Source organism: Podarcis muralis, chromosome 10 (genome assembly GCF_964188315.1).
Source record: "Podarcis muralis chromosome 10, rPodMur119.hap1.1, whole genome shotgun sequence".
NCBI lineage: Eukaryota > Metazoa > Chordata > Lepidosauria > Squamata > Lacertidae > Podarcis > Podarcis muralis.
Window position 1 is genome coordinate 52,224,213 of NC_135664.1, and position 12,864 is coordinate 52,237,076.

A 12,864-nucleotide genomic window follows, 5' to 3' on the forward strand; every position below is an offset into this window, starting at 1 on the left:
ACAGACACCAGATGTATAAAAGGGTTTTCAGAAAAAACTGCTACTAGCCTGTTTTAGCATGAATCATAACTTTTCAAAAACAATTCTTCCCCTCTTATTTTAAGAGAAGTACATTGTGTACAGAAAAATGACAAGGTTTGAGCCATCGCAATCACCAGTTGTTGAAATTATTCCAGGCACAACAACATGACTTGTAAAAAACATAGGAAGTTGAGCAATTCAGATCCTGCTTTCAGTTTTTTAAAAAAATATTCTGTGGTGGTTGGTTTCTTTCCACCAGAAACAATATTTCCAAAGTTTTATGAATAGCTATTTTAAAGAATGTTTCTCTTGAAATTCAGTATATCAAACAATATACTTCTAGCAGGAAACACAGCTAGTCTTATTCTGTATCTGAAGGTCAAGCAAACTGTGTGTGGCTGTGCAATTTCCTTCCACCATCACTAAGGACAAAAACACAAGAAATTAAATTCTTGAGCAGGGAACCAGCAGAAAGGGGGTTGAAAATGAGCAGCGGCTGAACTCTTTCCCTGGCATACGTATGTCCACTCAAAATCCACTCCCTTTCTTTTCATCCCCCCCCCCCCCCCCCGGTTATGAAAGGGCCACAGATAAGCAAGCATTCACATCATTCTATTCAGACTTGCTATTTTGTGAACAGAAGGGCTCCTGACAGGTGAAAGGGGCCAATCTTCACTAATTCTCCCTTTGCTCTCATCCACACTACTTGGGTGGGTCCCACAATCCTGTGGAACAGCTTTTGGGAAAGGCATGGTGAAAATACATCCTGCTTCCTTCAGCAGAATGTACTTTGGGCAGAGTTCTGGGCATGGGTAGTCTAGATCCATCTCAATGGTTTTAAAATAACAACTTCAAAACTTGTGCTAGTAGAGCATTTTAGTCATTTGGGGCACTCTTTAACAGAATGTCCACAGTCACATCAAAATGTTAAAAAAAAGTGGTGGTGCCATTGCTGGACTCAAGTACTTATACTCGCACTGCTGGACTTTTCCTAACAGCAGCTTGAATTGCTACTGAAACTTTAAAAAATGAGATGACCAAAGACTACACAGGGGCAAAAAGACTTGAGTGCATGTGACAGTATAAGCAACACAACTGGTGGCAACTGTATAGCACTGACTCTAATCCACTAAAAGCCTGTGGTAGAGCAAACATTTTAGAAGCAAATGATTCTCTTGTAGACAACAATTTTTTGCTAAGCACAAAAAATACCATAGAAGTTGCAGAACTATGTCCCAGACGTTACCTGTAAAAATGAAATAAATCTTCCCATTTGTATTTGGCCATCACCTTCCACCTTACTGGAATCCATAGCTTGAAAGGTAAAATGAAAGTTACAGGAATATTAGAAAACACATTGTTTACCTATTAATGACACTTAAGATGGCAAAGGGTGTTTTTTTTAGTCATAATTAAAAATATACTACAACAAAACTATGCATCACCAATGGATTCCAAGTGAATGATTCATCAGAAAATGCTCACTTCATATTTAAATGCTACTTTATCACCCCATGTAAAAATTACCAATATTATCTATCAAAAAAGAAGAAACAGCAGAAAATTTTTCAAAAAAATCTTCAGAAGGTATTTCATGTAAACAGGCATGAGCTGGGTCTATTTGACTAGATGTTTGCCAAATGATCATATACTTTTTATGGCCCAAATCCCTAAGAATCATTTAGCAAATGACAAATTTTTTAGTGGAGATTATTTCTGTGTAGAAAAACCCAAGCATCTTATGTATACAACAGCAGGTGCTGCGAGTACCTTCACTGGATTTTGCGTATGTCATATCAGATTCACTGCCCTGTACATATTGTTTGTGTGTTATGGGGAGCCAATCAGGGCTTGCTGTTATATGCTCATATGGCAAAGTACATGTGGGAGCTTGTCACACGTTGACTTTTCCCACCACTGCATCCCCCTGGTGGAAGGAAACACACCTAACACAGATTCTCCCTGAGCACAAGTTTCAGAGGTACTCTGCCTGATACTAAATTTCCCAGCTCTATCTAAATGGCTTAGTCTGCAAAGAGTCAAGGGGGCAGGGAATTACTGATAAAAATGTGAGTCTCGCAGCTGCTACAGCACTCTTTGCTTCCTGCCAGTGAGGAAGAAAATCAGAAGTGCCTTGTTTTAGTTTTGGCAGCGCATCACTGTATCTTTCAAAAAGGATTTAAATACAAGCACAGCATATGAGAAGCAGCATCTTCCAGGAATTCAGTTTTAAGGTAAAGTTTATTTCCTGAAAGGTCATTAAGAGTTTTCATGCTTTGTGAATATTACTGCTAATGAATACTAGAAGTTTTCCTTTTGCTATCTAATTTAGAAACAGTTACTAGACTCTAGTTCTATAGGAACTTGTATCCTACAACCTCAGAAGGCCACTTCCTCCTTCAAAGCATGAACGAGCCAATCTTCAAAGGATTCTCATAGCAATGTGATCTCATTCATCATTCTGATGCAAGAAAGGAGACAGCGGCTTTTCCCTAAGCAGAAGAAACTATGCAAAACTGCCCAAAAGGATGTGATCGGGTGACTGCCATTTCTGTGCTCAACATCCTCTCCATTTTGGCAGTAACATTCTTTGAACACAAAGGCAGCATGGATCAAGGTCCCTCATGACTTCCTCTTCAAAGCACCCTCAGTATTTTAGCAAAAACCATTCTTATGGGTTAGCAGCATTTCTATCTTGGTATTAAAGCTTCCACTAAAGAATTACAATTTGATTCTGGCGGACCGTATTCAAAATCTATCTTACCTATGGCCTGTGATCGTTCATATAGCTAACAGACCACACATTGAACACCTCTAACTTTAAGCTTTACTTCAAATAGAACTACTCAGAATTGAGCACTTTTATCAATTAGATATATCAGTTCATTACTGCCAGACCATCCCCATGCAGAAGCAGTTTACCCAGGAGAAAGAAAAAATCTGACAGAAACCCCTCATACTTCACTGAGTTCCAATCCAAAGGGGGTTCCTTAACTTGAGATGGGCTTTTTGTGTGAGAGCAGCTACTTCAAGAGTGCAGCTTAAAAGTCTCTGTGTATGAGTGGCAAAGCCGCCCACACCTGTCTGAATCCTGGCCAAGGACATACCAATTCTGCTGACCTTGCACATCACGCTGCCATTGAGCTGTATCAACAGAAGCCAAACATTTATCTTTTGCAACTGTTTAAGCAACTCTGCCAAATGCTCAAACAGGTTAAAGGTAAGGTGAGTTGTTCTCTGTGGCTTCAAATTTGGTTTCAAAACTAACCAAAGAAGAATTTTCACGTATTAGCAAGATGGGCACAGCAACCTTCACATGCAGAGCCCCTGGCCAGCAGAGAAGTGTTTTGATAGAAGATGGGCACATCCACTGCAAGGGCTATGCTCCTGAATAGAGCTACCACCGTCAGCAGCACATTTTAGGCCCTGAATAAGGCATTACTGGGGGAGCAAAGGACACTGGATCCAAGGCTCTTTTGTCAGATCATGAGGTTCTGTGTTTGCTTCATCACCACTCAAAAAAAATCATGCTAGCTTGGATTTTGGGGTAGTAATTCCACTTTGCAATGGAACCAGTGGAGGGGAAGAAAGAAAGATGATCCATGCTATAGGGAGCAGAAGAGGAAATTCCTCCTCTCTCATATACTTCCTGGCTTGGCCGTTACAAATAAACAGGTGTTTGGAAGTGGCGGGTGATGTGGCCCTACCATCACCCTACCTAGTAACAGCTCCTAGCTTGCGGAACACCCTACTCACAGAGATAAATCTCGTATTGCCATTGTATAGCTTTCACCATAGGCTGAAGATGCACCACTGAACCCTGAGAGAATCCACCCTATTCTAACCTATCCTGGGACCTCATGGCAAATGATGTGCAAGAAATCCAACCAACAGCAGACTTAACTGTAAAGTACTTACCTCCTTCTCCATAAAACAAGAGGCCATTATAAAATTTTGTTTCTGCCTAGGAACAAAGAAAAGATTTTTTTCTCTTGAATAAGAAGTCTATAGTCATACCTTCCTTATATAGAAGGTGAATAAACTAGTTTCTAGAAAGCAGTTTGTAGTTGGCAAAATGAAGAGATATTTACCTCATATCTTAACTTTTTTATTTCACAGCAAAGGGCAGCATACACAGTGATTACTTTGTTTAGAACCTGGATAAATGAAATAGAAAAGCTAAATATTAGTACATGTACAGCAATATCTATCTGTCTATCTATCATCTATCTATCTATATCTGCAGCAAAGGGGGTCAGGCCAGGGCTAGCTACATTTAGCACATTCTCTCCCTAAAATATTTCCATTCAAGCTGATTGTTGATTTTTCCTCCTCCCTTTCCAATTGTTTTCCTTTTTGGTGTGTTTTAGGTTGGTTGTAAGTCTGGAGACAGGAACTTTACTGTTTGTTGCTGATATTATGTAAACTGCTCTAGAAGCCTTTTCAGCTGAAGAATGGAGTAAAAAGGTTTTTGTAATACATATTTAAAATTAAGAACTTTACCTTGTTTTCCGTATTTATGAGTTCGAGTAAGGAAGACTGTTCATAAGGCAAAAGCTAAAATAGAACAAAATAACTGGTGATTTTAGGAAGCCAGAGACCTGCCACATAACTGAATAGGCTAAAATATCCAATTACAGTTGACACAGCTGTTTCAAACAAAATCTTAAGTGCAAATATAGAGGTGGATTATATATATATTAAATTATGATACTGGCAGTAACAGAGATTGTTTGCTTAAAAAGAAAAGAACAAACAAACAAACAAACCCTGTTCAACTCCTCTGGGGGAGGGGGAGGAACCACACAGAGCAGAACTACAAGATCTTTTTCAAATGTTATTTTTAGAAACATATTAACTAAACAACAGCTATCGCATGGAAAAGATCTAGCATACAATGACTTGTATGATTTCTAAACAGGCCCATAGCTAGATACCACTAGGCACTTTTACTCGCCTTCAGAGACTCATGTACTCTGCCAGAAATGAAATCAAGAGATTTTCAAGAGCAACTTTCTTTAATAACAATAATTTTGTTTTTTAGTGTAACAGGAACATATGGTTTCCTGGAAGGCTTAAGTCCCATTTGTACTTTTCGTATCAACTAAGGAGCCACACCTACTGGGACAAACTGTAAATAATTACTAAAATACTTACTTTACCCTAGATATGACTAGCCAATTTGCAAAGCACTTCTGCACATGTGTGCAGGAACACACACAGAGCATATGGTAGCCCTAGGTGTTTTTTTACTTCAGGGTTCCAGAAATTTGAGGGACTTTGGAATGCACAAGGAGCTGCCACCAGAAGATCATGAAAACTTTGGCTCCCAGTCTAAATTAACCATGATTTCTAGTCCATGTTCCCATCTATCAGCTTTAACTCTATAGGTTTTCCATAATGATTTCTTACGACCGCATAGGGTTTTGTTTTTTAAAGTCACACAGCTCATAAAAACTTCTCCTGAAGAGACCACCAACAGATGAGAGGATTCAACAGGGGCACCTGCTCCTCCACTTCCCCTCAGCAAATTTAAAAAGCTTTGAGCCTGGAGTGGAACTCAATGGGATACACACGCACATATCTAATTGGGTTTTTTATGTTTGCTTCTCCCCACCCCTGTTTTTTGCTGTTTGTGTGTTAGTTGTAAGCTGCCTAGAGTCCCTTATCAAGAGAAAAGGCAAGATATAAATATTAACAACAACAATAATTCCTGTGTTTTTATATTTTCTTCAATTTTAAATTTTGTTGCATTTTTCTTTAAACCACTTTTAGCTTAGGAAACACAATATATGTTCGGGGGGACGGGACAAACAAGTGCAAGGCTCTATTGAACAAAAACACAAAGAAGGTACCAGGTTCAATTCTGGCATCTCTAGGTAGAGCTGGGACATAAACCTCTGTCTGAAGTCTTCAAAAGCCAACAGCATAGACACCAGTGAGCTAGATGGACCAAAGGTATAAGGCAATTTCCAAGGCTTCTAGCAGGGGACCATTCCTGCCTTTCCTCTGTGCCAAAGACATCGCAGGGCAGCACTGACTGGGATGAGAGTGGGATGGTCTACTGCAGGGGTGGGGAACCTTTTGTGGCAACATTCCAGGAACCACATGCCAGTGGTGGGCAAGACCAGAACAACCCACGAGGCATAACCCATAGGGTAAGCCTTGGTTACAGTGTGTGGTTAGTCTGGAGAGAGCTAAACCATAAGACCAGGTTTGCAGAACACATTAATAATAATAATAATAATAATAATAATAATTTATTATTTATACCCCGCCCATCTGGCTGGGCCTCCCCAGCCACTCTGGGCGGCTTCCATAAAAACCAAAAATACAATAAAATATCACATGTTAAAAACTTCCCTGAACAGGGTTGCCTTAAGATGTCTCTTGAATGTCAGGTAGTTATTTATCACTTTGACATCTGCTGGAAGGGCGTTCCACAGGGTGGGCGCCACTACCGAGAAGGCCCTCTGCCTGGTTCCCTGTAGCTTTGCTTCTCGCAATGAGGGAACCGCCAGAAGGCCCTCGGCGCTGGACCTCAGCGTCCGGGCAGAATGATGGGGGTGGAGACGCTCCTTCAGGTATACTGGACCGAGGCCGTTTAGGGCTTTAAAGGTCAGCACCAACACTTTGAATTGTGCTCGGAAACGTACTGGGAGCCAATGCAAGTCTTTCAAGACCGCTGTTATATGGTCTCGGCGGCCGCTCCCAGTCACCAGTCTAGCTGCCGCATTCTGGATTAGTTGTAGTTTCCGAGTCACCTTCAAAGGTAGCCCCACGTAGAGTGCATTGCAGTAGTCCAAGCGGGAGATAACCAGAGCATGTACCACTCTGGCGAGACAGTCCGCAGGCAGATAGGGTCTCAGCCTACGTACCAGATGGAGCTGGTAAACAGCTGCCCTGGACACGGATTTGACCTGTGCCTCCATGGACAGCTGTGAGTCCAAAATGACTCCCAGGCTGCGCACCTGGTCCTTCAGGGGCACAGTTACCCCATTCAGGACCAGGGAATCCTCCACACCTGCCCGCCTCCTGTCCCCCAAAAACAGTACTTCTGTCTTGTCAGGATTCAACCTCAATCTGTTAGCCGCCATCCATCCTCCAACCGCCTCCAGACACTCACACAGGACCTTCACCGCCTTCACTGGTTCTGATTTAAAAGAGAGGTAGAGCTGGGTATCATCCGCATACTGATGAACACCCAGCCCAAACCTCCTGATGATCTCTCCCAGCGGCTGCATGTAAATGTTGAAAAGCATGGGGGAGAGGACAGAACCCTGAGGCACCCCACAAGTGAGAGCCCAGGGGTCTGAACACTCATCCCCCACCACCACTTTCTGAACACGGCCCAGGAGGAAGGAGCGGAACCACTGTATAACAGTGCCCCCAGCTCCCAGCCCCTCAAGACGGTCCAGAAGGATGCTATGGTCGATGGTATCAAACGCCGCTGAGAGATCCAGCAGAACTAGGAAACAGCTCTCACCTTTGTCCCTAGCCCGCCGGAGATCATCAACCAGTGCGACCAAGGCAGTTTCAGTCCCATGATGAGGCCTGAATCCCGACTGGAAGGGATCCCATTAAGCCAAGCAATGGCTCAATATTGCAACAGAATGACTAAGGAGGAGCAAAGTACCCATGATTTCTTCTCCTAGAGCCCACATGCTTGCGCATTCGTGCTAAGCTATGGTTTGGTTTATTGTGACATGAAAAGCAGGTCAATGTTTAAAACGGAATACTTCTCTTCTGAAAGCAGCTGAATGCTAGACATTTAGGCTACAGTCCTGTACCCAGTCACACACGCAGGTCATTGCTAACACGGGATTTACATGTGCATAGCTATGCAAAGCACTACAGTCCTATTCCAATGAGCTTTAGCTCACCGATATCGATTACACAACAGAATTAAGTGAACAGAGACAAGTGTGTAGTAAAGAAAAGCTTACATTTAATGCAATGGGATCAAGATTGAAATCCCAAACATCTCCTACAGAGTCATCCAACGCATCTTCAATTCGCTTCAGCTGGGAAGTGTATGCCTCTAGAAATTTCCCATAATTCTTCAACTGTACTCCAACATGAATTTCTAAAAATAAATTTTATTCCGTTAGGACAGGTTATTTGTTATCATAGTCATTAAACTAAAATTTCCTAAACCTCTAGATCACAGGTGGCCAACTTGCAGCCCTCCAAAGGTTGCGGAACTACAGCTCCCACAATTCCTCATCATTAGCCATGCTGGCTGGGGCAGACAAGAGTTAAGTGCAATAGCACCTGGTAGACCAAACGTTGCCCCCCCCCCCCGACCTAGATAAATAACCTGTTGTTCAAGTGAATGTCCTGTGTGTGCCTTTTTTGTTTTTTGTTTTAAAAGATCTATTTCCACAATAAGCGATTTTATCGGCGTTTTGCTTACAATCTGTCTGTGCAAATTTAACCTCATACAAGGGACCTATTTGTCCAAAACAGAAAGATTTTAAACGAGACAAAGTCTACATCACGTTACACAAACTTCTGAATGTTTGAATCATGTATTTATGTAAAAAGGTAAAGGACCCCTGACAGTTAAGTCCAGTCGCAGATGACTCTGGGGTTGCGGCGCTCATCTCGCTTTACAGGCTGAGGGGGCCAGCATTTGTCCGCAGACAGTTTTTCCAGGTCATGTGGCCAACATGACTAAGCCGCTTCTGGCGAACCAGAGCAGTGCACAGAAACACCGGTTACCTTCCCACCTGAGTGGTACCTATTTATCTACTTGCACTTTTTGGCGTGCTTTCGAACTGCTAGGTTGGCAGGAGCTGGGAGCAAACAACAGGAGCTCACCCCATCATGGGGATTCAAACCACCAACCTTCTGATCGGCAAGCCCAAGAGGCTCAGTGTAGACCACTGCAACTAGTCACACCTATTTTTCCATGAATATTTTCAGTACTATACTAACAACAATATGCAACATCACTAATATTAGAAGCCTTGGAATTTAATCAATGTTAACTCCAACTTTTTAAAAGGAATCAATAGCGTGACCAGGATATTAAAGGTCTGTTAAGCTAGGAGTACAGCTAAATGAGTAGGAAGTTATTACTCAAGCTAGAATTTTTTAAACTATTGAAAACAAGACTTGTTGAAGAAGAAGCACTGTGGGTTCTGCAACCAGAACTCATGTTTCATCAACCTTCTAAAAATTATGAGTGTCAGCAAACACTTAGATAGGAGTAATCTGGCACACATTATAAACTTAGATTTCCAAAAAAATATTTGACCAAGCCCCCAAAGGTTTCTAAGTAATCTTAGAGGTCATGAGCTAAGGCGAACAGATTCTCTTAGACACCAACTGAAGAACAGGAAGCAGAGGATATGGAGAAACAGTCAGTTTTCACAATTGAGGGAAGTAACCATTAGGGTCCACTGTTTTTAAACTACTATTAATTAATTTATAATTAACTGTAGTGAGTGTCAACTGTAGCAGTGCTAGCCAGGTTTGTAGATGACACAAACTGATTAAGAATATGGTAAGTCAAACAAACAGTGAAGAACTCCAAGAAGCTCCCCTCAAACTGGATGAATGAGCAGCAAATACGTAAATGAGATTTACTGTAAGTACAAAGGAATGGGGGGGGGGGATATCTCAACTTCATAACTGTCCAGGAAATGGTTGTGAAGGACAGCTCCAGGAAAACATCAGCTCAATATGCAACAGCAGTGAGGAAAGTAAATTCTATGCTAGGCGGATAGAGAAATCTTTCTCATAACATTAGAATTCAGGGTCACCAATAAATCTGATTAGGAGCAGATTCAAAAGAAAGAAAAGACTTCTTCACACAGTGTATGGTAAGATTATTGAATTTGCTGCCACAAAGACATGGTGATGGCTACTGGCTTAAATGGTTTCAAAAGTGATGAACCAGCTAAACATATTTCATGTTCAGAGGCAGTGTGTCTCTGGGACAGTGGTGCTGTTGCCTTCATGCTCTCTGGTTGTAGATTTCAAAGACTAGGTGGATCATGGAGCTGATCCAGTAGGACTGATCTAACGTTGCCACCTTCATCTAACTTAAGCCCATTAGATCTAGTCCTCTCTGAGGAAGCAAAACACAAACCTAAGGTCTCTGCAAATACCTGGACGACACAGAAGAGGGCCAGAAGTCCTCTTTCGCAGTTTCTTCAACTTTTTTCTCATAACGCTTGTTTTCCAAACCCCTGACCACCCTCATTTGAACTTGTTCAAAAAGTAAGACACCCAGAGCAAGACACGGTACTCCAGGTGACATTAGACTAGTGCAGAATAAAGCAGAGCCATTGCCTATTGCAACTTGGAAACCACAGTTCTACTAATACAGCCAAAAATTGCATTAGTCTTTCTTACACATCACAGTGCTGACTCATGTTCAGCTTGCAATAGACTACAATCCCAAGACATGGGATTGATCTCATGACACTGAGCTACACATTCTTCGTGACATACTCCCCTTCCATGTCTTAGGCATGTCCTTTTTATTTTCAGCTGATTACTAAGCTTTTTTTGTGTAGCTACACTGACTTTTTATAGGTCTTCTATTTCTTTCTCTCATTTGTGATTGTTCTTTAGTAATATCTAGTCATGGAATCCTACCTAGCATTTCTCTGAGCTTACTCAAATCAGCTTTCCTAAAATCCAAGTTACATTTTAAACTATATTCACCTTTGGATTTCTATAAAATAACGGATTCCAGCATTACATAGTCAATTATACAAGAATTCACACATGAGTCAAATATACTGTTCAGAAGCTATAATTTAAGACAATCAAAGGCATCATCCCACAAATGCAACACAGGAAGTTTTAAATGAAATGATTTAGAGAATAAATATTTTTAACCAGCTTTATAAGATTACTTTCATCTTGCTTTCCTCATCAGCTTGCTTTCCTGACCCACCTGCAAGGTGATTTGAAAGGCACATGTTAAATGTCAAAGTTTTCCTGTTTTTTGTTTCATCTAATTACTTCAATATTCAAACCCGGAATGCTGTGTGAAAAACATTACTTTATAAATTTCTGTTGCATATGCTGGAATGAGCAGGTAGACAGAATGTCAAGATGGGAAATTTAGTTTTTCCTTCAAAAAAATGGGCATCGATATGCTATAGATCACTGTGACAAAAATGTATCAGTTCACGACGTTCTCCAAGTAATGGTTGTGTAATATATAAAGCATGATAATTCATTTCAAATTATGCACAGCATACTAATATGACGTGTACATGCAAGCGTGTGGAAGAACAATTTACATAAGGTTTAAATTTCAACAGCATGAAATCATTGCCACATGCAATTATTATGGTGTTTTTTAAATGAAGGTTGTGAAAACTAAGTGGAAAAGAGTGTCCAGTTTCTTCAAACTAAAGTGAAGAGAGTGAAAGCCACACACCACCCAACTAAATTATTTCAGCATGACTTAATTTTTCTGGCTAAAGAATAGTGTAGCTGCAAGAATAAAGCCTAACTGTATTTAAGAAGGAAGTACGTACTTAATGAGAAAGCAAAGAATAGGCAACCACAAATTTGGGGAAGATTTGGAATAAAGTGGCTATTTTAGAAGAAAAAAGCGAAACAGAACCCCAAAGACACAGGCAAAGAGAATGGAAAGTGTTATTACCATATTAACAAGGAAGCTGCTTGTCAGAAAGAGTGCAAAGCCTCAACTGAAAGGCGGGAAGGGGACTTCCCAGAAATCAAGCTGCAGCCCAACACTCAGAACACAGAGGTTTCTTACTGCCAGCTGACCTACAGCATGTTACATTACAATAACCAATAGCTTTCCATATGGGACCTATCAATGGCTGCTTGCCAGAATGCCTATGTTCTGCCTACACTGGAAATCACAAGTGGGAAAGTGCTATTTCACTTCAGTCCCATTTGTGGGCTTCCCATAGGCATAAAGTATGAGAATACTTTGCTGGTCTAGGAAGGCTTTTGGTCTAATCCAGCAGGACTATTGTTATGTTCTATATTAGACCCAACATTGTTGAACCTGTGGTATGTACACAATCATTTGTTCAGTATTCATTTGAAATAATCTCCTTACCCCAAGCTTCCATATTGACAATCACTTACAAAAAGATAGATTCCCTGTTTTACCCACAGAGATGCAATAAAACTCAGGGGAAATCTATCAAACTCTTGTCAGTTGAAAAACAAAGCAGATAAATGTTGGTGATTGTATGTATCTCCGCCACACAACGAATCTCGAATACAGGTGTCTGCTAATGTGGAAGAGTTTATTATACATTACTGCTCCAGAGTAAACCAGAACTACCACCACACTCCAGATTTATATTGACAACCATGATGCACAGAAAGAATTCCCTCTTACTTCAAACATGAGATTGCTTAATCACGTACGTTTGGAAACTTTTGAAGCACAGCGCAACTTGCAAGAAGGGTGGTTAAAGAGTTATAAAAAGGAGCTGAATTCTAGTCCCCTTTCCCAATGCATGTTTATTGGCAGGAGAAGGACTTTAATCTGCATTATAGAACCAGAGGGTAGCATTGTAATCCCCAACAAATGAATTCAGGGGGAGGAAAGCATAATTGTTTATAGTAGAAAAAAGGCAACTATAAAATAATTACAAACATGTTAACTGTTACTCATACTGTATCAAACTCTCATCTGGACTGAGTTTCTAATTTAGACCATTAAGTCAAGTGGGAGGTGGTAATGGAACATGGCCACAATAATACTACAACCAGACTTAACACGGACACTGGCACCAGAGCCTGCAATAAACCCAGATGCCAACTTTGCTGCCACATACACCCGGACAACACCATTACTGGCCCCAACAACATCACACACACCATCTC

At 41.0% G+C, this 12,864-nt stretch overlaps 1 protein-coding gene across 1 annotated transcript in view; it reads right to left on the reverse strand.

Annotated features, from left to right (window-relative positions):
• WASHC4 (WASH complex subunit 4) overlaps positions 1-12,864 on the reverse strand; it is a 39,435-nt gene that overhangs the window by 25,066 nt on the left and 1,505 nt on the right. The window contains exons 2-6 of the mRNA XM_028747749.2: positions 7,968-8,107; positions 4,525-4,578; positions 4,113-4,178; positions 3,940-3,985; positions 1,268-1,335 (exon numbers count right to left, since the gene is read on the reverse strand). Of these exons, the coding sequence (XP_028603582.2) occupies positions 1,268-1,335; positions 3,940-3,985; positions 4,113-4,178; positions 4,525-4,578; positions 7,968-8,107 (374 nt within the window). The remainder of the gene's footprint in view (positions 1-1,267; positions 1,336-3,939; positions 3,986-4,112; positions 4,179-4,524; positions 4,579-7,967; positions 8,108-12,864) is intronic.